The following is a 23755-nucleotide window of genomic DNA, read 5'->3' as shown; positions in this document are numbered from 1 at the left end:
GTTTTTGTAGCAGCCTGTGCAAATTTCGTTTTGAGCAATTATTACATAAAACTTCCACAAACATTTAAATCAAACATGCCATTTAATGATGTGGCTCGCAGACTTTCGATTTTCTAAGGTGCCCTTTTATTTATAAAACAATTATGTTTAATTTGCTTCAATGCCTATGACAGAATACACATAATTGGAGTGTACCAGCCCATGCTTTATTACAAGAATAACTAAGAAACAAACACCAAAATCTTTTTAAAATATGTAATTATTAATATACAAGCCACAAAATGTGTAGAATTGTAACAGTGATGTAGTAACAAAGGAATTGGACTACTTAAGTCATTGAGACAGCAAAAGCATTTATTTTCCAATATCAAGAACTGATGTTAGAAATGGTAGAGATTCTTCTCTTAATCTGTAGGTAACAGTCCATAGAAAATGTTCTGTGTTGTGACTAAAGCAGTTTGCATGATGGATACATTACAGAGCCCCCAGGCCAGAAACCTCTGAAGTCAGCCTAAAATGCAGGAACAAAATCAAGAAAAACAGAAAAACAAAATACTTCTCAACCTTGTAATCTTACTGTAATACAATAAACCAGGTACATGATTCATTCGTAAATCCTGACAAGAGTTTTCAACAGATAGAACAGTAAGTACAGGTTTCTGGAACAAATTCATTCTCAAGTGAGCATGTTAAATAGCTGAGGTACTTGGACATTATTTCCAAATATTTCCTTCATTGTATACAAAGAAACAAACAAAAACATTGAAAAATAAACAACACTAAGAACAGCAGTTCTATCACTAAAGTACAAATTAGTGCAACTTCGCTAAAATAGTAAAGCACTCTAGAATACAGCAATAACTTTGATTGTAATATTTAAAGTTGCATAGTCCTATAAAATAGCATACTAGGACTGGTTTTGAAATATTACATCTTAACAAGTTGCATTTTGTCTTTTTCATTTTATATTCAAATACACTTGATACAGTTAAATGTTTGTATATTGGTAGGAAGAATGCAAGATGAATAAACATGCTAAGTTAATGGTTTTTGAATTCACAAAAGTGACTAAAACAATATCATATTACTGTATCAGTGGTACAAAACTAAATTTAAAAGGGATGAATGGACGAAACAGAAAATGTAATATAAACTTGTTCCAACAGATAAAGACCAATTTTTGGCGATATTTAATTCACCGTAGAATTTACTGACTTTTTTTAACAGCCATATAATTTATTTTTAAGCACCATCCCAACCATGATGTGGATCCCAATTCTTTTCCAAATAACGTGTAAAAATATCCGCCAACAGTAAACTGTTGACACAATTTGTGATCGCAAATATATTTTTCTGTTGATAATTTTCTCCCCTCTCATTCTCTCAAGATGATGTTAATTCTTTGGGATAAATGCCACTGGTGCTGGTTCCTTTCGGGTACTATGCCCAAATGGCAATTATCAATGGGTGAACTTGAACAATGAGTGTCAACAGACTATTTGTTTAGAAGGCATCACAGCAGAGCCCAATGCTGTTTTCATCCTGGTACCCACACACATTCACTTCAAGTAGGGGTTGCTGGATAGTAAGCAGATGCAATAACTCTGGGCAGTTTTATTCTCATAGGCAACACAATATCTTACCATCTGCCACAGGACAGTTAATTCAGCACTGACTAAGAACTTAATTTGGGATCTTCCTGGTCTGAATGGCTTAGCTTTTCATTGGATAACCATCTTAAACTAGAGAAGTTGTTTTGATTGTGATGCTCATCAGACATGTCAGGATTTGCAGCTCTGCTGTATAATCTATCATGTCAATTGTGATAAGGTCAAACAAAATTATTGATTTCTAATTAATCTCGGACCACATTTAACCCGTGTCTAATTTCTAACATATAAGCATACTTATTAATATTTTTACACACAAACACAATACTATTCTGCTAAAATGTTTTTTTCCACCATCCACCACGTATTAACAATATATTTCATCTCCAGTTTTATTTGTTTATAATCTGCCTGAAAAAGAACAAATTAACACAACTCACAACAGATGATAAAATTGAAGGTTTTCAACCCCATCCTCCATAATCACCAGTTTGGAAATGGCAAGTCACTTTATTTCAGTAGCATCATCAAAACACATTACATGAACTGTGCATCGTAAAAACAAATTAATCAAAATTCAATTAAAAACAGAAAATGCTGGAAATAATCAGCAGGTCAGCCAGCATTTGTGGAGAGAAATAGTTAACGGACGGAATTTTCCAAACAAAAATGGCAAAGTGTCGAGTTCTGACTGAAGACCGATGTCTCCAGAAACACAAGTCAAGTTTTCTGACCAGATCTTCTGACTGTCAAAAGAAAAATCGAGTGGGGATGATTTCTGCCGTCACTCTGGCAGGGCGAGGTCTGACAGAGTCAGCAGTGCTGGTCCCACAGAGATTGGCATGCCATCATTAAAGCGCCATGGAGGAGATGCCACACAAGCTTCGGGGCGACACCCCCTCCCCCCCCCCCCCCCCCCCACCCCCCGGATCATGGAAGTATCGAGGACACTCTCAATACACTGCCCCCCCACCCCAGTGCAGCATACATAATGGAACCCCTCCCCCCTCCCCAGTGGCGGACGGTTACCCCCTGACAGTGTCACTGGTGGTGCCCATGTCAATGCCCCTGGTACTGTCCCCTAGCACTGTCCCCTGGTAATGCCAGGGGTCCAGCGGGCAAAGCCCACCCTGCCCTTAGGCCCAGGACCTCCAGGCACCTCCATACCCCCTGGCATGATCATTACAACTGATCTTCATTTTTGAAAACCAGTAATGAATCATGCTGGCATGATGTCATGCTGCTGGGGAGATGGGGTGGGGGGCGGGGTGGTGGTGGAGCATTTCATGGGACCGGATTCCACGGTGTAAATTTATTAAAATGCGTGAAAATTAAGTTAATGCCCAGTCAGGCAGGAGGTGGGGAGGATCTCAAATCAAGATCCTGCCAGCACAAATCTTATTATGGCCCTCCCACGAGATTTGGCAGCCAGAACAGGATTTGTGCCTGTGGCGAACGGACCCGTAAAATCACAGCCAACATTTCAGGTGGTGACCTTCCAGTAAATGAAGGGCATGATCGAACCGGCCATGTTGCATCTAAGAAGCAGAAACGGGTGACACCGCACCCAGTTTGCAACGTTGTGATATGTGAACCGCCTATTGTGGGGGGGGTCACATTTTGGCAAATCTGCATATTAAAGTAAGACAGCTTCTCTCACTCTAATACACAGTCTCTCGAGGTTCCCGAGTCTCCTGAGGTGTTGGGATCTATCCCCTTTCGTCTGGGAGACCTCGCGCAAGTGTCGTTCCGTGCTAATCTCCACAAACAGGGACATGAAGGCACAGCCCTCGTGAGGTCTCCCAAAGGATCGGAGGCATGCAGGCGCATGCCCTTTTAGCAGGGTGGTACCCTGTCACTACTGGTGTCATCTGGGCACCCTGGCACTGCCAGCCTACCACTCTCGCAGTGCCAGCCTGGTACCCTTGCAGTGCCACCTGGGTACCAGCCTGGCACTGCCAAGATGCCCAGGTGGCATGTTAAGCTGACAGGGGCACTGCCAGATTGGCACTGCCAAGGTGCCAGGCTGGAATATTTTGCGTGGTGGCAATCGGGCCATGCGCGCAAGTTGGAGAGGAGTGAGGGGAAGGGGTGGTGGTGGCCAGGGAACCTCATAGTGAGTCGGGGCTGGGGGGGGGGGGGGGGGGGGGGGGGGTCCAGGGGTCGCGTCAGGGGCTCAAGAGATCGGGATGCCATTTAAAAATTGCATCCCGATCTCTCGTTACACTGAGGGGTTCAGGTGCAGAAAATGGGGTTATGTGCAGCCTTTGCCACATGGACCCTGCTGAAGCCCCTGTGTAACCTGAGTGACGTTTGGTAGCATTGTGTTTCTCAGTGCGGGAAACACTCGGCTAAACGTGCTCCCCATTTAGTTAAATCGCGCCTGAAGATTCATCATCATACCTGGAGGACGCTGAATATTTCCAGCACTTTCTATCTTTATTTCAGATTTCTAGTAGTTATAGTATTTTATTGCACCAAAGTCACACTGCAATCTGAAGAAGCAAACCGCCCACTCTTTGTAGCCTCTCTCTGATTGTCATCCCATTGAAATCTGCTTTATCGCTTCACTTAATGTGGTGAAGATCAACATTACCCAATGTTGCAAAAACCTTTTTACTTTCCCGTCAACAGATAATCTTTCTACCTTTCATTTTTCCCCACTTCCTCGACTTCTGAAGGTTTTGGCTTGAGTGATGTATAGAACTCTCCAATACGCTGTCAAAATTGTTATTTTTCCGACCTAGATTTACCAGCCCATCCTTAGCAGATGGACCTGTAAAATAGCGAGGGAAGACAGGGAGAGGAGTTCCTGTCATCTTCCAGTGCCCTTTTAATTTTACCAGCGCCGGGGAAGGTGAACTCATTCCATCCAAAAGAAAATTGAACCACTTAAATGCTGGCATTTTATCAGCATTAGATGGATCCTGGGAGCTCTGTAGCCTATGGAAGGACCCTTGGAAGCAATGATCGCCCTCACAACAATGACATCACCTGCCCTCACCAAGCCACCCTGGCCCTCATTGAGGCTTGTCTGACAGACTCCATTTACCTAACTGGGAGAATGGGATGTTTCCATGGTATTATCTTCTTCCTAACAGTGGCCAGTCTCCCTATGGCTCTGCTGACAATGCTAGACGCTGATTGGCCAGATGCTTTTGCGGGTGGGTGATCATCCTTTAAAGTTACGGCAGCTCTGCCAGAGCCAATTAGTTGCCTGCCAGAAGTAAAATGAAGTTGGGGTGTTGATTGTTCAATAGGAGGCAGGATTGCTCCCAATGTTTGTCCCGTTGGTGTGATCCCTGCCATGATGACAACATTTAACTCCTATGTGAAAGTTGGTGGTTACTTTGACCATTGAGAGCCTTCCAGCCCAGATCAATCTTGTATTCTCTGAACTTTCACATGTATCAGCATTACACCAGGAAAGAATAATCAGGAGCAGGCAGCCAGGCTGATTTTTGTTTCCATGCCTTGGGGACTGAGGACCATTATAAATCACTGACCACTTAACACATCATAATAGTCAGATTTGCGACTTCCTGAACTTTACAATAGCTTTACAAACTAAGCCTTCAGGAATGCTGTCAAAATCATATTCCAATAAAAAGATTCAACAACCTGTTCTCGTACACTCAATGTGGTTGCTTGGAGGCAAGTGAGCCAAGTGATGACTTTTCCTCTAAATTTTTCCTTTCAATAGGGAATTATCTAACCTCTGTTCATCAGACTGACACAGTTTTTAAAAATCTTAACCATTTGAAAAATAACTAAAGGAGTAGGGCTTCTGATGCTTTGCTGCCACCATTTTGGAAGAGGATTTCCCCCAATGGTTCTTCCTTTCTCTGAAGGCATTGACTCTTGTTAGAATACACAAGGAGCACAGTGATAACTCACTGTGGCAGTATATCCTGGCAGACCTCGCCTATTGTCTATACTGATGTTATTTAATAGTAATCAAATATAATGGATGGGATTCTCCGACCTGGCACCGGGAGAATCCCCCCGGCGAGAATGCCGGCTTCCCCATTCTCCGGCGCCGTTTTTCGTGCACCTGTGGAATCGCCGGCACGCTGGTTAGGGGGACATTGACAGCGGCCCCCCGGCGATTCCCCGGGCCCCGATGGGCCGAGTGGCCAGCTCGTGTGGCCGAGTCCGCCAGCGTGGATTACTCACCTCCTACACGCCGGGACCTGGAAGGTGAGCATGCGGGGGCCGTCCTGGAGGGGGGCAGGGGGATCCGACCCCGGGGTGCCCCCACGGTGGCCTGGCCCACGATCGGGGGCTACCGATCGGCAGGAGGGCTGGTTCCTTCGGGGTCTACTTTGCTCCGCGCCGGGCCCCTGTAGGACTCCGCCATATTGCCCAGGTGCCGGCGCAGAGAAGGGAACCCCCGTGCATGCGCGGAAATATGCTAGCCATTCCGCGCATGCGCGGACTGTTCCACGCCGGCTGGAGCTGCGGGGACCACTCCAGCGGCAATCTAGCCCCCTAGAAAGGGGAGAATTCCTCACTTTCAGGGGCCATTGACCGGAGTTGTTGGCGCCGGTTTTCACGCTGGCGTGGGGACATAGCCCCATTATTAGAGAATCCCGCCCAATATCTATGGTGCGCTTTTTCCTTTTCTGGCCCAACTGTACAGGGCGGAACGGTGGTACAGTGGTTTGCACTGCTGCCTCACAGTGCTTGGGACCTGGGTTCGATTCTGACCTGGGGGACTGTCTGAGGAGTTTGCACAGACTACAGGCCATCCTGATGACGTTTTGCAACCCAGACTGACAGGTAAGTGTGGGGTATCGGCAGGGCCAGTCTGGTAGAACCAAGTGAGAGGGGTGGGGGGGAGGGGGTGGCTGGGTTAAAGAGGTCGGGGGAGGTGATTGAATGGGGGGTTATAACCTTTGTAGGGGCTGCCTCCAATGGACACAGGGGAGTCCCGCAAACACTGGTGGTAGAAGCAAGTACTGTACCCTCTCTGTGGGCCCACAGGGAGGCCCTCCTTATTGCACACTTTGTGACCCATGGAGGGGCACCTCGGTGACAAGGGCCACTGCTGCTGAAAGAGCACCCACCCCTTCACTCCCATCAATGAGACCCATCCCCCGAGCCTACCTGACTAGCCCCAATAATTCCTCCCCCCTAATCTGTGGGGTCTCCATGGTCGCTGCTCTGGAGTCTGCTGCAGTGGCCACTGCGTTTGGGTCTGAAGAGTTGCAGGTTCTCTGATTGGCCAACAACTCCTGCCAGTCGGTTCTTATTCTTTGAAGGCATGGAAGCTCCAATGGCAGGCAGTTAACTGATGTTTAATCCCACTCAGACTCCTGGAAATTACAGTGGCAGGAATGCCATCAGTTTTCCAGCAAGTGGATGAGGCAGGCCACCATCACAGTCATCAATCTGCCTTATGTTTCACACCTTGGCAGCAAATTCACCTCACAATGTTTACAGTTCTGTTTCATTGCTTCTTGGGTTTTGACATTTTTCTAACAGTTGTCTCATCTGGTGGAAAATTGTGATAATTTGCTGATTCATGTATCACTTTATGAAAGGTTCTTTCTCACTTGTTCTTTTTTGTCAATGGGTATCAGCTTGTGTCTGATCCTCTTCAACTAAAATTCTTAATCATTTTGTTTCAGACTGTGGGAAAACAGTTCTTTCTGTTGGAACTAGTTGCATCATATTGTTAATAGTCATGGAAGGTGGAAGACAATTTTAGGTCTCAACTGATACATTAGAAATTATAAAAATTTAAAATGTTTCCTTAGTATCTATGTCAACCATATGATTTGGTAGAAACTGGAAAACCTGCCTTCACATCCCTTCAATACGGAGCAAACTTCTGCCGGTCAGATTTCTTAACCCCACTCGTCGAAGGAATTTTGGGAGTATAAGTAGATAAACTCCCTGGGGCCCCTGTAGCAGCCGCGGCATTAAGTGCCAGAAGCGGGACAGTTTTCATGCCAAGCAGACTGGAGACAGGAACGGCATAGTGGGGCGTTGGTAAAGGGGAAGGGGGATTCACATTAACCATGGAGGCAGCTGCTGCTGCCGTCAAAACAGCCACAGAGGTGGGGGTTGAGGTAGGGATGGCAGACTGAGAGAGGTTCACGTTCAGGTCAACAGGGTTCATGACGGAAGCAGTCTGGGTGCTGACTTTAGCCATCTCTAAGCTGCAAATGAAGAGAGGAACAGGAACAAACAGTTGGGTAGGTCAAGCCAGGGTGTGGAAGGGAGGAAGGAGAGGAGCAAACACAAAGGATGGGATTAGATTGGTCAACATATGGAAGAGGCAATTGGAAGGAAAGAAAGGAGAGATGAGGATCAAGGGGGGAACATGTTATGTGTTAAAGAAGAGAAATAACAAAAGGGTATTTTATGATTTGATGATGAAACATTATTGAGACTCTAAAGTACTTTCAAATTAAAGGTTTGATATTATGAGTGAAATCAATCTGAGGAAATGCACATAATGACTAATGATGGAAAAGCAAACTTAAATAGAATTTAAAATAATTGAGGTTTAATATCCAGCATGAAGAAACACATCCGAATTGGAAAGGCTTTCAAATACTGTTATTTTTCATCTAATAAACTGCAATACCTTAAGTACTCTTGTATAAGTTATTTTATTTTATTTTAACGATTGCTTTGTTAAATTATAATGAAAATGAAACCACATTATTTATTAAAAGTCAAAATTTCTCGATTTATTGTTTCAGTACAAATGTAACTGTTGCGGTATTGTTGAAAAATAAATCGAATTGCAACATGAGAAATAAACTCAATTAGAATTGCGCAATTATACTTTATAAGCCAAACTTCTACAAGGGTACTAATCCTATATGCAACAATATACTGACAAATTACTGGAGTATAAAGAATAAATTAAAACAACATTTTCTCACATTTCATGTTGATGTAACATATATAAATATATAATACAGTGTACACTATTAAATGTAAGCAAATGTGGAAAAGATCAGTTGACATAATTTTAAATAAATGAAAAATTATAAAATTATATTATACTGTAATAACATACTTACTGACAGCTAGACACGACTATTTCTATAACATTACATTGTACAGCAAACATTGAAAATTTCTTTTCACTTTACAGTGCATATTATTGCTGGAACTATGACTTCAAGAATAGTGTTCCAAAAGCCTAGGCATTATACCAAATTAATATTCTTACACAAATTTTGTACTAGCTATTTAATATTACATTTTTCATTAAGATTTTGAAAATTCAACTTGGGGATATTAACAGTATACAGTCAGACCCCGTTATTACAAACCCATGGGGACTGGCCAAGTAGTTCTTCTCATTGGGACTTCATTCTATCGAGGGTTGAGCCTTTACCACAGACACAGCTGCTGCACTGGGTTTTCCAACTGTCGCATATGGGCTGGAACCATGCCTGATGATGTCATTGCGCACTTCCTGTGAGTGTCAAAACAATGACAGCTGACCAGCTCATAATAATGGGGTAAAATCCATTGCAATTGTGGGAGCTGAGCTGTGAACCATTTAGAAACAGTTGCCTGGTTTTAATAGGCGCTGAACTCTATATACCATAGAAGAAAGGAAAACTGTTCAGATAGAAGGTTTGTAATAACCAAGTTGGCTATGCAGAGGTTTGACTGTATGGCCTCTGGATTATAGATTAAACTTAAAATACCAAACAATATTTAACTAGTACAACCTTTTTACCAGCATTTTCCTCAAAGGCTGGGACTGCATCCTGCTGAATAGCTTTATGCTCGTGAAAGAAAGACAATTAAAATAATTTATGAAAGACTGTCTCTCCTGTGTACCAGCTGTATGAATCTGTGCACAGACTGGTGCTATCAAGAGTCTAATAGTGCATACTGTGAGAAATATGTTGCAGAAAAAAAATCACACAAGGCAGATTATGTATTGTATGGGGTCCATTTTTAGATGGATAGAATTGAAGAGTAGATTTTGGACCAGATTTACGTCTTCGGTTGGAAGCAGGAATGGGATCAGAAATCCTGGGCCTGAATTTTGTGCTTGGCATTGGAGAGTGATCGGTGGAAGAGGAAGGGATATGCACTTCTGCCCATTATCGGCTGCTGGCAGCGCTGCTCGCTGGCCAATTCACTGCACGGCCAGCTAGTATAAATGCACACGGCTCAGCATTTCCAGCGGGGGCAGGAGCAGGGTGGACATGGTGTCCAATGGGGTTCCGGGGTGGGGTGGTGGTGGTTCAGATTTCAAAGTGGACATAGACATGGGTGGCATGGTACTGTTGCTTCACAGCGCCAGGGACCCAGGTTTGATTCCCGGCTTGGGTCACTGTCTGTGCAGAGTCTGCACGTTCTCCACGTGTCTGCGTGGGTTTCCTCCGGGTGCTGCAGTTTCCTCCGATAGTCCAAAGATGTGCAGGTAAGGCGGATTGGCCATGCTAAATTGTCTCTTAGTGTCAAAAAGGTTCGATGGGGTTACTGGGTTAGGGAGATAGGGTTGTGGCATGGACTCGAGTTGGGTACTCTTTCCATGGGCCGGTGTGGACTTGATGGACCGAATGGCCTCCTTCTGCACTGTAAATTCTATGATTCTATGGAGCTTCCTGAAAGAAGAGGTCTCCTCACCAAACGATGAAGGGAAATGGCTGCTCAGGTGAGCTGGCATGATGTTGTGTGCTGCACTTGACTCCAGTGCAGGAAAAAGTTCAATTACCTTCTGCGCTCTGCTACGTTGAGGATTGAGTTCTTTTGGAACTGTGTATAAATGTCTCAGTGGGTAGCAGGACATGTGGACACTCATGGGGGTGAAATGCAGAGTGTCAAATGGTACATATCACTGTGCCTTGAAAGACTCAAAAATGTGCGGGCTGGCCTGGATGTATGCAAGGTTGAGGTTCGCCAATGTGATGGGCACCTGAACCTCTCTTGGGTTGAGGCGGTGGAGGCTGGTGCGGTCTAGCATATAGAGGGGGAAACTGATGAAAGCACTTTTGTCTTTACAGGAGATGAGAAGTCATAATGCTCAGAATGAGTGGATGTTGATATACACAACCTCCTGATTTTGATGCAGGTGGAGGAGGAGGTACTGGAGTCTGTCTGTGAATGTGGAGCCTAGTCCACAGGTTGCGGAGAGGCAGGGATCTCAGAGGAAGGTAGGTTCAAGTGTACAAGGAAGAGACAGGCGAAGAGTATAAGAGATGTAGGGATAGTGGCATTTGAAATGAGATTTATAAACCAATATTCCCATTGCTCGTCCATTCACAATACTTCTTGAGGCAGCTATCCATTGTGAGGAGCAACCAGAGTGCTTGCACTGTGACTCCGTAATGTTTTCTAATGAAATTTTCTCTGTCTCCCTCTGCTGTGCCATCCTCACAATATCAAGCAGAACCCGTGACCCTCCCTTGACCCCCCGAGGAGCCACTCACATATGCACCTGTGTCTCATCGTCCCTCTACCCCAGGCACCAATGCAGATACAAGCACGTGGGTGGGCATAACTGTCTTGGATCACATGGTAGTGCACAGTGGTGTAGACATTTCACATTCGCCTGAGAAGCTGACAGAGGCAGAGAGTCCACAGGGTTCCGGCAGTCGGTGATTGCTGGAGACCAGGACAATGTTGAGCGCAAAGTAGATGATAAGCCTCTGGAGTCGTCTATCAGATGGCAGATGCTGGATGTCCAGCGCGGTGTATGGGAAGATCTGGTTGGGGTTCTGTATGCCACGGTCTCTATCTTGAAGGAATGCATATGGAGCATGAGCACAACGTTGACCCTGAGCTCTGAATGGATGGCCTCTGCCTTAGAGAGATTGGCACCAAGAGGCAGTACTTGCAATCAGAGGTTAAAGTCACTATGAGCAGAACAGGGGTTGTCATTGGGTGATTTAAGTTTTGTCAACATGCGTTCTGTTTAATTTGTATACTTTGCTTCACTAAATAAATGTTTCATTATGCACAATGACCTGAATGTGCTTCATGATGTTGAGTGGTGATGGGCCTTCGAGTACCATGTGAAACAAGAGAAGGACTGCAAACTTTATTTATGAGGTTGGTCATTGACTCAAAGGTGATAGGATGCCTCATCGAGGAAGATCAGTGAAATGGCAATCCCCTTGTCATCATCTTCAATCCATGCTGAAAGTCCTCTGAATCAAGAACTCACTGGTCTCCCTGCCTCCCATAACAATCCTCATTTTGGCAACCTGCTCCTCACCCTGAAGCTCTCTGGCTCCTCCTCAGATCCAGCATTTGAGTTGTCCTCTGCCGCTGTGGAGTAGCATCACTGTCTTCATCCTCCAGTGGGCCCCCCTTTTGCAGAGGCAGGTGGTGCAGAATGCAGCAGACAACAGTAAGTGAAACACTTTCAAGAGGATTAAAGTGATCCGCCCGATTGGTTCTGGCAGTGGAACCTCATCGTGAGTAACCTTATGGTGCTCTCAATTACTGGCCTCGTGAAGATGATGACCCTTTGGAACAGAGCGTCAGCTACCAGCTTGATACAGTTGTTGGCAGCCAACTGTGAGACACTGCATAGATCTCCCACTGACCCCTGGAAAGAACCGGAGGCATAAATGTTCATGGCAGCTCTCACCTTAACAGCCACTGGCAAAGGATGGCAACGGACAAAGGCAATATCTGGACCAATCATCTGACATACAAAGGTGGCAGTCTCCCTGGAGAGGCAGAGCCTTCTTAACATGTCCAGATTGCAAGAGTGCTGCCTGTGGACTCTGTCTGCTGGATTACGGCACCTTCTCTGGACATTCCTTTGTTTCACTTCCTGTTAGCCCTGCACTCCTCTGGCTGTGTCTCCCAACTCATGGGTCACATTCTGGGATGCTGTCTGCATGCAACCGACCTCTCCCTTCTGGCCCTCTCCTCCTATTCTGAGGTGGTCCCTCCAGCAGAGTACACAATCCCCACATTTGTGCTGATGTTTCCACATGACTCTGCACTGAACGGGATCTTGGGCAGAAAGCCTCTGCAAATCCTAATGAATGAAAGCTCTCCAGAACAACAGGTCATATACTTAAACATGACTAGGAAAAATGTCGGACATGTTTGCATCTATCCTGAGAGGTAGTGGCTGAGCTTTGCATTCTTCTGCAAAAAGATCTGCCAAGGGACCTTCGAGGAATTTTTGATCTTCAATACCACTCCCAAGCTGGTTTTGAGGCTCCACAGCTGACCTGTGGGGCAGATTACAGATGCATATGCCAAGTCACTCATGCCTTTCTCACAGGGGTGGGTCAGTTTAACTCGTGCAAGACATATGCTATGTCAAAGATACAGAGAGTGACAGGTTTTTCCTCAGTTGCTGGCTTGCCTGAGGTACAGGGTGTGGTTAACTGCACACCTATAGTAATATGTACAGCCCAATACATTAACTGAAAGGAACATTTAATTGTCCAACTCCTAGGTGACCACCGCAAGAGGTTCCTGCATGTGTGGGCCTGCTTCCCTGACAGTTGACATGGCTTGTTCATCTGAAGGAAATCAGACCTGCCACAAATGTTCCGGCCAATCTCCCAAACGTATGGATAGATATGGGGTTACGGGGTATCAAACGAAAAGGTGGCTGCTCAAATCCTCATGTCAACAGAAGGTCAGAGAAGGTACAACAAGAATCATCTTCACACAAGTAGAGTAATTGAACAGGCCATTGGGCTACTAAAGATGAGGGCCTGGATTCTCCGCTGCATGGCGCTGGCAGCGAGGTTCCTGATGTGGTGGAAAATTGGGTATGCGGAGGAAATCGGGATTGGCGCAGGCGGGCACCGAGGTTTGAGCCCTCGCGTCAGTGGGAGGACCCATTTGCATCCACTTAGTGGGCGGGACACCAGAGTTCTGGGCTGGGAATCATGTGGGTGAGGATCACTCCTAGTATTTTCCAGCGTGGCCTTGATGTGGTGGACCTCGCAGTGGACCAAGGGGGTAATTCATCAAGGGAGTTGCTCGAAAAGTCCATCCAAGGGCCATCGTCCACCCCCCCCACCACAATGCATGACCTGCCCACCCCTCCCCTACCAGACCCCCACACCACCCCCACCCTCCCAGAGATACCCTAAAACAGGGGACCCCCACACAAACCCCTTGAATAGGGGGACCCCCCAGTGATCCCCTAACTAAAAGGACCACCCCCAGACACCCCCTAGCTGACGAAACATGCCCACGGAGAACCCCTGACTAAAGGGACCCACTTTCAACGAGAGTTAAGTGCATTCCAATCATCCCTTGTCACGCTTGAGTGATTCAGAAATTCTGAACTGGAAATTAACTGTGAGGTGGGGGGGGGGGGGGGGAGGACTCCTTGCGATGTAGTGGGGGGGGGGGGGGAGCAGCTGTGGGACCATGCTATTGGGCCACCTGTTCAAAATGGCAGCCCGATAGCGGCATTTCCTTGTATTCCTTGCCATGCATAAAGTTACATGGTGAGGGAAACTGAATTGCTTCCTGAAATGCGCTTAAATCAGTTCCAATTCAACTCCCAAGCAGAGAATCCTGACCAAGGTTCAGATGCCTTGACTGCTCAGAGGGGGCTTTGCAGAACGCACCGTAAAGGGTTTCCAGAATTATTGTTGCATGCTGCATACTCCATAACTTGATTCAAGGCGTTTGGTACTGGACCCAGAGAAGGGCAATGAAGGGAATCTCTGCTCGGATAAGGAGCAGCAGGAGGAGGAAGAGAAAGAATTTCAGGAATTAGAGCAGAGTAAAGAGGAAGGCCCACAGTTGGAACCTAGGAAATGATGTGGAAAATGTCACCACTGAGGGGATGAGACCTGCTGATACAATGGCACTTTACAAGATGGACATTTTCCATGAGTGGGAAGGCTGTCATGTAAGGCAGAGGATGGCATTGTAGACATCAAGGGAAGGGCATTAGAAACATCATGCCTGCGACCATATGGATTTATAAAGGTCAACTGGATGCTGTGCTGAGAAAATAAAGACGTTTGACCGCATTTAAAGTGTAAACTATTTTGCAAATGTGTTGTAAATAATTCTACATTTTCACACAAAGTTTTCTGTTTCATTATATACGTGTTTCATATCTTACTCTACACAAGTATACTTATCTAACCACCACAGGGGCCCAATTGTGCTCTAAGCGACACAGTTTCTTCTACTCTCAGGTTCTTTGAGATAATACTTTGTTGCCTGGGAAAAGGTGAAAGCAGGCTGCTCACTTCTTTGTCTTATGGATGTGAGGATGGTGGCTGTCAGCCTCATTGTGCCGGGACCCACTGGGGGCCTCCCTACTACTTCAATACCTGAATTGCGGCAGAGAAAGTTGCCCGCGCTAGGACAGCTAGAGGCTGATGCATATGGATGGGCAGCTGAGGAATTAGAAGACTATAAGATTCTTCAAAATGTATGTATCTCTTTCCCTCCTGTTCTGGTTACTCAGCCCTTGGTGTACTGTCCCAATGGCTGGACAGGCTGTGCTGCTGGGCACAGCTGCCACACCCTCCAGCCACCAATATGCCATACATGGTAAGGTCCTGTTCTTAACCTTAGCCTCTCTCTCACTACTGCTATGGATCTAATGCCACTGCGCAGATCTGGCATCTCCAGCATACACTGCATGTGCTGCTGCATGGGGCTCACCATAAGGTTGGCTACTCTTTCATGGCTGCATTAGTAGAGAAATGGTGCTGGGAAAATTGATGGGATTGGAGGCGGATAAATTCCCAGGGCCTGAGAATCTGCATCCCAGAGTGCTTAAGGAGGTGGATCTGGAAATAGTGGATGCATTGGTGGTCATGTTCTGGATTCTATAGACTCCAGAACAGTCCCTGCAGATTGGAGAGCAGCTCATGTCACTCCAATATTCAAAAAGGGAAATAGAGAAAAAGCATGGAATTATAGACCAGTAAGCCTAACATCGGTAGTGGGGAATTTCTTGAATCCATTATCAAGGACTTTATAGCGGAACATTTAGAAAGCAGCGGCAGGATCAGTCAGAGTCAGCATGGATTTATGAAGGGGAAATCATGCTTGACAAATCTGTTGGAATTCTTTGAAGATTTAACGAGTACAGTTGACAAGGGGGAGTCAGTCGATGTGGTATATTTGGACTTTCAGAAGGCATTTGGCAAAGTCCCGCATAACAGATTATTGTGTAAAATTAAAGAGCATGGGATTGGGGGAAGTGTATTGAGGTGGATTGAAAACTGGTTGGCAGAGAGGAAACAAAAAGTAGGAATTAATGGGTCCTTTTCAAATTGGCAGGCAGTAACTGGTGGGGTGCCACAGGGATCGGTGCTGGGACCCCAGCTATTCACAATATATATTAATGATTTGGATGAGGGAACAAAATGTAACATCTCAAAGTTTGCAGATGATCTTGGGTGGGAGGGTGAACGGTGACGAGGATGCAGGGATCCTACAGTATGATCTGGACAGGTTGGGCGAGTGGGCATATCAATTGCAGATGCAGTAAAATTTGGATAAGTGTGAGGTTATTCATTTTGGAAGCAAAAACAGGAAGGCAAATTACTACGTGGATGGTTGTAAATTGGGAGAGGGGAGTGTGCAGTGTGACCTGGGTGTCCCTGTGCACCATTCACTGAAGGTAAGAATGCAGGGGAAGCAGGCTGTAAAGAAGGCTCAAGCTATGTTGGCCTTCATTGCGACAGGTTTCGAGTACAGAAGCAGGGATGTGTTGCTGCAATTACACAGGGCCTTGGTGAGGACACACCTAGAATATTGTGTGCAGTTTTGGTCTCTTTTTCTGAGGAAGAATGTTCTTGCTCTCGAGGGAGTGCAGTGAGGATTTACCAGACTGATTCCAGGGATGACGGGACTGTTATATGAGGAGAGATTGACTAGGTTAGGGTTGTTCTCGCTGGAGTTCAGAGGAATGAGGGGGGATCTCATAGAGACTTATAAAATTCTAACATGACTAGACAGGGTAGAGGCAGGGAAGATGTTACCAATGATAGGTGTGTCCAGAGCCAGGGATCACAGTCTGAGGATTCGGGGTAAACCATCTCGGACAGAGATGAGGAGACATTTCTTCACCCAAAGCGTGGTGAGCCTGTGGAATTCATTACCACAGGAAGTAGTCGATGCTAAAACATTGAATATATTCAAGAGGGAGCTGGATACAGCACTTGGTGAGAATGGGATCAAAGGCTATGGGGAGAAAACAGGATTAGGCTATTCAGTTGGATGATCAGCCATGATCGTGATAAATGGCGGTGCCGGAATTGGCTGAGAGGTAGGTAGCTCCGCCTACGAGGCGGGGTATAAGAACACGTGTTGCCCGGCAGTCTGCCATTCTTCTGTACGTCTGCTGCCGGGTCCACTTCTTTTGTATTAAAGCCTATCGTTCGGACTTTATCTACGTTTCGTGTCCATTGATTGTGCATCAATGGTCCAGTTAAAGTTATGTGTGGGTGTCTGGGGTGCAGGGTCTGGGGTCCAGTGAGAGGAGGCCCCTACTGTGGCTGGGTATGCATGGGCAGGGCCGGGTATGGGGGTGGAGGGGATCAATGGAGGAATGGAGGGTCCCGAGGTGGAAGACACCACTGTTTGTCAGTCTCGCACCCTCTCCCAATTCCTTACAGATATTGAATAGTATGGAAGATATTTTAGGCTCCGCGGCGCTTGCCCTAGTGGTGCTGCTGGCAGACTGGCCGGCCAGAAGCCAGAGATGGTGGCAGCAGTAGCATCACCAGAGGCTCTTGGCGGCGGCTCATGTGCAGGGCACTACCCCACACTCTGACCCGGCTGCCCATCAGGCCAGGGTGAGACCCAGAGGGGGAGGCCAGTGTCGGCCCAGGTTATACAGGTATCACTGGTCTTTCGAGAAAATTACGGTCTTCGCATGCCCCAGGAGGCTCCGCCTGAACAAGCAGATGGTGTGACACCTGTGACATGCCCTTGTGGACTTGACGCCATGTGGAAGAGGAGGACGCCCGCTCTCTGTGGCCTCTTATGCCTCAGGATCATTCCAGAGCTTGAGCAGGGACCTGTGTGGCATCTTAGGCCACAGCCCACATGTGCATCCGACAGGTCACGGATGTCTCGTTTGCCAAGGCAGGAAATTATACACACTTTGACATGGACCAAGCCCAACCAGATGCCCGGTTGGCAGGATTCTCCACCATTGCTGGGCTGCCCCAGGTCCAGCGGCTGATAGACTGCACGCATATCACCTGGTGCCCACCGGGCCACCACTCCCAGGGAGTGTGCACGACAGCTACATCCTGGGGCTACATCCCTGGCTTCTTCGAGACCACCTTAGGATGGCCGGCTGACTCTTGATGGGTAAGGGATATCTACTTTGGACCTGGCTAATGACAGCAGTACGGAGACCGATGCGGAGACCCGAGACAAAGAGGTCCATTCAGCCAGCCGGGCTGTCAGTGAGCGGTGAATCGGATTATTGAAAATGCGGTTCTGGGCAGCATGGTGGCGCAGTGGGTTAGCACTGCTGCCTCACGGTGCCGAGGTCCCAAGTTCGATCCCGGCTCTGGGTCACTGTCCGTGTGGAGTTTGCATATTCTCCCAGTGTTTGCGTGGGTTTCGCCCCCCCCCCACAACCCAAAGATGTGCAGGGTAGGTGGATTGAACACACTAAATTGCCCCTTAATTGGAAAAAATTTATTGGGTATACTAAATAAAAAATAAACTGCGGTTCTGATGCCACGACTGCTCCGGTGGTGCCCTGCAGTAGACACATCAGAGAGTCGCCTGCTTTGTGGTGGTCTGCTGTGTCCTCCACAACCTGGCAGAGCAGCGGGGTGATGTGCTGGAGGTGAAGGATGAGGAACTTGCGGCCACCTCTGAGGAGGAGGATGAAGAGGTGCCGGACTAGCAGGGGTCGGATGACGATCCCGGTAGGGACTGGAGGACAGCCAGAGGCTGGAGGACAAGCGGCAATGTCAAGGATCCGGCAAGCCCGGAGACCCTTATCTTCGCAGTGGTGTAATCAGGCAAAATCAGCATGGATTTATGAAAGGAAATGATGCTTGACAAATCAACTAGAATTCTCTGAAGATGTAACTAGTAACTATGAGCAGCATGGTGGCACAGTAGTTAGCCATGTTGCTTCACAGTGACAGGGACCCGGGTTTGATTTCCGGCTTGGGTCACTGTCTGTCGGAGTCAGCACATTCTCCGCATGTCTGTGTGGATTTCCTCCAGGGGCTCCGGTTTCCTCCCACAAGTCCTGAAAGTGCTTGTTAGGTGAATTAGACATTCTAGGCGGGATTCTCCGCAATCGGCATGATGGCCCGACGCCGGCGTCAAAAAACGGTGCGAATCACTCCGGCGTCGGGCAGACCGGAAGTGGCAGAATCCTCTGCACTTCTGGGGGCTATGTGGATGCTGGAGGGGTTGGCGCTGTGCCAGCCGGCGCCAAAGGGACTGCACGAGTTCGCACGCACCAATGAGCCATGTGATCCCGTGCATGCGCGTGGGACCATGTCTAATCCATGTCGGCGGGACTGGCCAAAAACCGACGGCCGCTCAGCCCATCAGAGCCTGGAGAATTGCCACGAAGGTGGGGTGGAATTTGCACCGCCCCCGAGGGATTCTCCGACCCGACAGGGGGGGGGTCGGAGAATTCCGCCCTCTGAATTCTCCCTCAGTGTACCCGAACAGGCACCAGAATGTAGCAACTGAGGGATTTTCACAGTATCTTCATTGCAGTGTTAATGTAAGCCTATTTGTGACACTAATAAAGATTATTATTGGCAGAGTAGACCAAGGAGAACCGGTGAAGTGGGTTATTTAGACTATCAGAAGGCTTTCAACAAGGTCGCACAAAGCAGATTAATATGTAAATTTAAAGTGCATGGGATCGATAGAAAGCTGGTTAGCAGAGAGGAAGCAAAAAGTTGGAATAAATGGGTCTTTTTCTGATTGGCAGGCAGTGACTAGTAGGGCTACCACAGGGACCCCAGTTGTTCACATTATATATTAATGATTTGGATGAGGGAACTAAATGTATTTTCCCCAAATTTGTAGATGATACTGTGCAAAGTTGGGTGGGAGGGTGAGCTGTGAGGAGAATGCAGAGATGCTTCAGTGGGATTTGGACAGGCTGAGTGAGTGGGCACATGCATGGCAGATGCAGTTTAATGTGGATAAATATGAGGTTTACCGCTTCGATAGCAAAAATAGGAAGGTAGATTATTATTTGAATGGGTGTAATTTGAGAGAGGTGGATACACAGCGAGACCTTGGTGGCCTTATGCATCAGTCTCTGAAAGTAAGCGTGCAGGTTACAGCAGGCAGTAAAGAAGGAAAATGGTACATTGGCCTTCATAGCGAGAGGATTTGAGTAGAGGAATAGAGATGTTTTACTGCAATTGTATAGGGCATTGGTGAGGCCACACCTGGAGTATGTGTGCAGTTTTCATGTCCTCATCTGAGGAAAGAGTTCTTGCTATGGAGGGAGCGCAGCGAAAGTTACCAGGCTGATTCCTGGGATGGCAGGACTGTCATATGAGTGACAAAATCGGTTAGGATTATATTCTTTGGAGTTTACAAAAGTGAGAACGGATCTCATTGAAACATACAAGATTCTAACAGGACTAGACAAGGTAGATTCAGATGATGGGGGGAGTCCAGAACTAGGGGTAATAGTTTGAAGATAAGGGGTCTTCTAGGACTGAGGTGATGAGAAATGTCTTCACCCAGAGAGCGGTGAATCAGGAATTCACTACCACAAAAGTTAGTTGAGGTCAAAATGTTGTGTAATTTCAAGAAGGTATTAGATATAGCACTTGTGCCTACAGGGATCAAGGGAAATGGTGGGAAGGTGGGATCAGGGTATTGAACTTGATGATCAGCCATGATCATAATGAATAGGCGGAATAGGCTCGAAGGGCCGAATGTCCTCCTCCTGCTTCTATTTTCTATGTTTCCAGCACCTGCTATAATTTGTATTTGCAAGAATATTTGAATTTTATTCTACTTTTTATTTCTAAAAATGTAAACAGAGTAATAGGCATTTTTAGAATTAGTTGCTGAAACATATTTGTGGAGTTGGATTCTCCATAAGCGGGATTCTCCGTTTCCTGGCAGGCCACTCACGCTTGTGGATTTCCCAACGGCGTGAGAGTGCTCACAATGGGAAATCCCATTGGCCAACTGCCGAGACAAAGGATCCCGCTGCCGGCGAGGGCACGCCGCACCAGCAAATGGGTGTGGCGGGATGGAGAATCCCACCTGTGATCTTTTTTCAAACATTGCTGCTACCTTTTAAAGGAGATATTTGTTTCACTATTTGAATGCACAGAGCAGAGCAGACCAGGAGGTAATTATGAATTCTCTCATTGTAATGAAAATCTAATGCAGGAACTGTTACGAAATACTCCTGGTCAGATTATTATTCAATGGGAGTCATACTTCAGCTCAACAGATCATAACAATATAGTAAAAAGTAATTAGATTACCAATATAACACTTGTAGCAGCTTTCTCATGACATCAAATTGAAGTGATTTTCATAATTAAAAGTAACTTTTTAAAATAATCAATGTTAGAAGGTTTTGGTCGCATAAACTGAATGCACAATAAGGCATAGTGGAAACAGAGTTGTATCTGTTTTAAAGATGACCTATTAATTTACCAGTTATTACTTTTTTTCTTGTTTTGGAATGAACAGTCATAATTCCACATTGTTTATCCTCTGTATGCATGATTGTAGTATTTGTTTTTTGACTGCAACAGTAGTGCACCATTCCTCAAGTCAATTTGCATACTTTCTTCTCTAGTGATATCAAAGAACAGCGCATAGCAAACCTACCTTGCATTTATGAGGTACTGTGCCAAGCTAATATTGGCAGGTGATCCTGTGATGATAACCTGTCGCTCTGTGGAACCTTCTGTTGCATTAGCAATCTTGATCTGTGCTCCTGACATCTGCCTAATTTCATTTATTTTGCTTCCTTGTCTGCCAATAATACACCCTATTAACTGAAATAGAAGAATAGAAGGATATTTCATCAATTGTTAAAGTGGGCATGGGGAAGCAGGCAGTTGATAAATTAATATCTATTTGAATTACTTATTCCTGTAAGTATATAAAATTGAAAAGCACTACACAAAACTCAAAATGCATAACATAAAGTGTGTATTATAATATATGACTAATACCCAATTTAATAAATCATTTGCAACAAAATTCCATCCTGGGGTGGGCACTCCTGGCAATTTCGGCAGGGTGTTTCCCACTGGCTTTTTGGGTGAGATCCACACCGACTTTCAACCACACATTAGCCATTTTTTGGGGCCTTGGGGCATTTCTCAGAGGTCGAGCCACACTTAGAAATTCTTTCAGCAATGGCGATCTGAACCCGCCGGCCAGACCAGCTCCTCAGAGATCAGGCCGCCATTTTGAAAGGGTGGCCTGATCTCTAAATGAGTTTGAGAGTTCCCCACACCCCTCACCCATGGACAATGTCACCCCACACACACATGGGCATTACCACACACACCCCCAATTGAGGACATCCCGTTATGTGGGCATTGAGGGACACTCTTTTCAGGCCTACCCGTGATAGATACAATTTAAATCATGAAAACTTGGCAGAGTCAAGAGGACAACTTTATTGTTAAACTAAAATTTTAGAGCTACAAATTCAACAAACCGTGATGCGAGCCCATGGCATTTAGTTCCCAAAATTTTACGCTTCTACAATTTTTTGCATGCTTTAAACATATTTAGGAAACTGGATAGGATGTTTTATTGGGTCTTATGAGTCACTCTTACAAGTCAAGTCTCTGAAACGAGTGATGTGACAGTCATTAATACCCTACAGCAACAGGACAGAATTCTTTACTTTATAAATGAGATATGACTAGCTACTGGCAGGCTCTAATAATCATTTAAAGGTCACTGTACTGTGTTTATTAAAGGGCCTAATCCCGAGAGTACTGGCATTGCTAGTGAATGCTGTTATCCATGGAGTTTTTAAACAAAGATGCCATTTGCCAGCGTAAGTTTTTGTCTTTACAGTCGGTGTGTGGGTAAATAGTAATTTAGAAAACCCATCTAATATTTATTCCACAGATTTTAATGGAATTAAAATTATTCACATTCCATAAGGGAACGGCGATCCATTTTACCAAATAGGTGATGAAGATGAAAATCTAATCCTTCATTTACCTTCCATACATTTTAAAGATTTTTGTCAGTATCCAGTAAAAAAAATCATAATTTTTTTTGCCTTCACTAGCTCACTGCCCTTTTAGGAGTAGAGATCCACATAATTTCATACAATTCATAGAATTTACAATGCAGAAGGAGGCCATTCGGCCCATCGAGTCTGCACCTGCCCTTGGAAAGAGCACCCTACCCAAGCCCACACCTCCACCCTATCCCTGTAACCCACCCAACCATTTTGAACACTAAGGGCAATTTAGCATGGCCAATCCACCTAACCTGCACATCTTTGGACTGTGGGAGGAAACCGTAGCAGCCGAAGGAAACCCACGCAGACGCAGGGAGAACGTGCAGACTCTGCACAGACAGTGACCCAAGCCGGGAATCGAACCTGGGATCCTAGAGCTGTGAAGCAACTATGCTAGCCACTGTGCTACTGCGCTGCCCGATTTAAAACTAGTTCAGAAACTCCAACCCTTTGGAGGAGGGATAGAAAACAGGAAGAGTTGTCGTCTGAAATTCGGGGTGCAACACCATCCCAATTAAATTCTCCTGAAAATTCAAGGGTGGGGGTGTGGAATTAACATAATATGGTTTCTGCCTAAGGGTATTCCTGGAGTTGATTCTTCCCTAGTCTGGGGGCAGGCGGTGGCTTAGTGGTATGCCGCCGGACTAGTAATCCAGAGAGCCCAGGGTAATGACCTGGGGACCCGGTTGGAATCCCACCATGGCAGGTGGTAGAATTTAAACTCAACAAAATATTATCTGAATGGCCATAAATTAGGAGAGGGAAACGAGATCTGGATGTCCTGGTACACCAGTCACTGAAGGTAAGCATGCAGGTGCAGCAGGCAGTAAAGAAGTAAATGGTATGCTGGCCTTCATTGCGAGGGGATTTGAGTACAGTAGCAGGGATGTCTTGCTGAAATTTTATAGGGCCTTGGTGAGGCCACATCTGGAATATTGGGTGGGATTCTCCGACCCCCGCCGGGTCGGAGAATCGCCGGGGGTCGGCATGAATCCCG

General features: G+C 46.1%; 1 protein-coding gene across 23 annotated transcripts in view; it reads right to left on the bottom strand.

Moving 5' to 3' along the window:
- Window positions 1–241: 241 nt before the first annotated feature.
- The window catches only part of zgc:110045 (uncharacterized protein LOC664755 homolog), a 326605-nt gene continuing 303091 nt past the window's right edge, over window positions 242–23755 (bottom strand). For 19 of the 23 annotated variants that reach the window (XM_038797701.1, XM_038797711.1, XM_038797696.1 and 16 more), the window contains 3 exons: window positions 21372–21541; window positions 7417–7777; window positions 242–511 (listed from right to left, as the gene is read on the bottom strand). In XM_038797701.1, coding sequence (XP_038653629.1) covers window positions 7429–7777; window positions 21372–21541 — 519 coding nt within the window. In that variant the 3' untranslated portion in view covers window positions 242–511; window positions 7417–7428. Of the gene's footprint in view, window positions 512–7416; window positions 7778–8292; window positions 9179–21371; window positions 21542–23755 lie in introns of those variants that run through there. The other 4 variants (XM_038797709.1, XM_038797710.1, XM_038797708.1 and 1 more) reach the window with 4 other exon arrangements.

The sequence above is a fragment of the Scyliorhinus canicula genome, chromosome 5 (assembly GCF_902713615.1).
Source record: "Scyliorhinus canicula chromosome 5, sScyCan1.1, whole genome shotgun sequence".
In the NCBI taxonomy this organism is placed as follows: Eukaryota; Metazoa; Chordata; class Chondrichthyes; order Carcharhiniformes; family Scyliorhinidae; genus Scyliorhinus; species Scyliorhinus canicula.
Note: the sequence above shows the minus strand (reverse complement) of the source record. Positions and strands in the feature narration are given on the sequence as shown.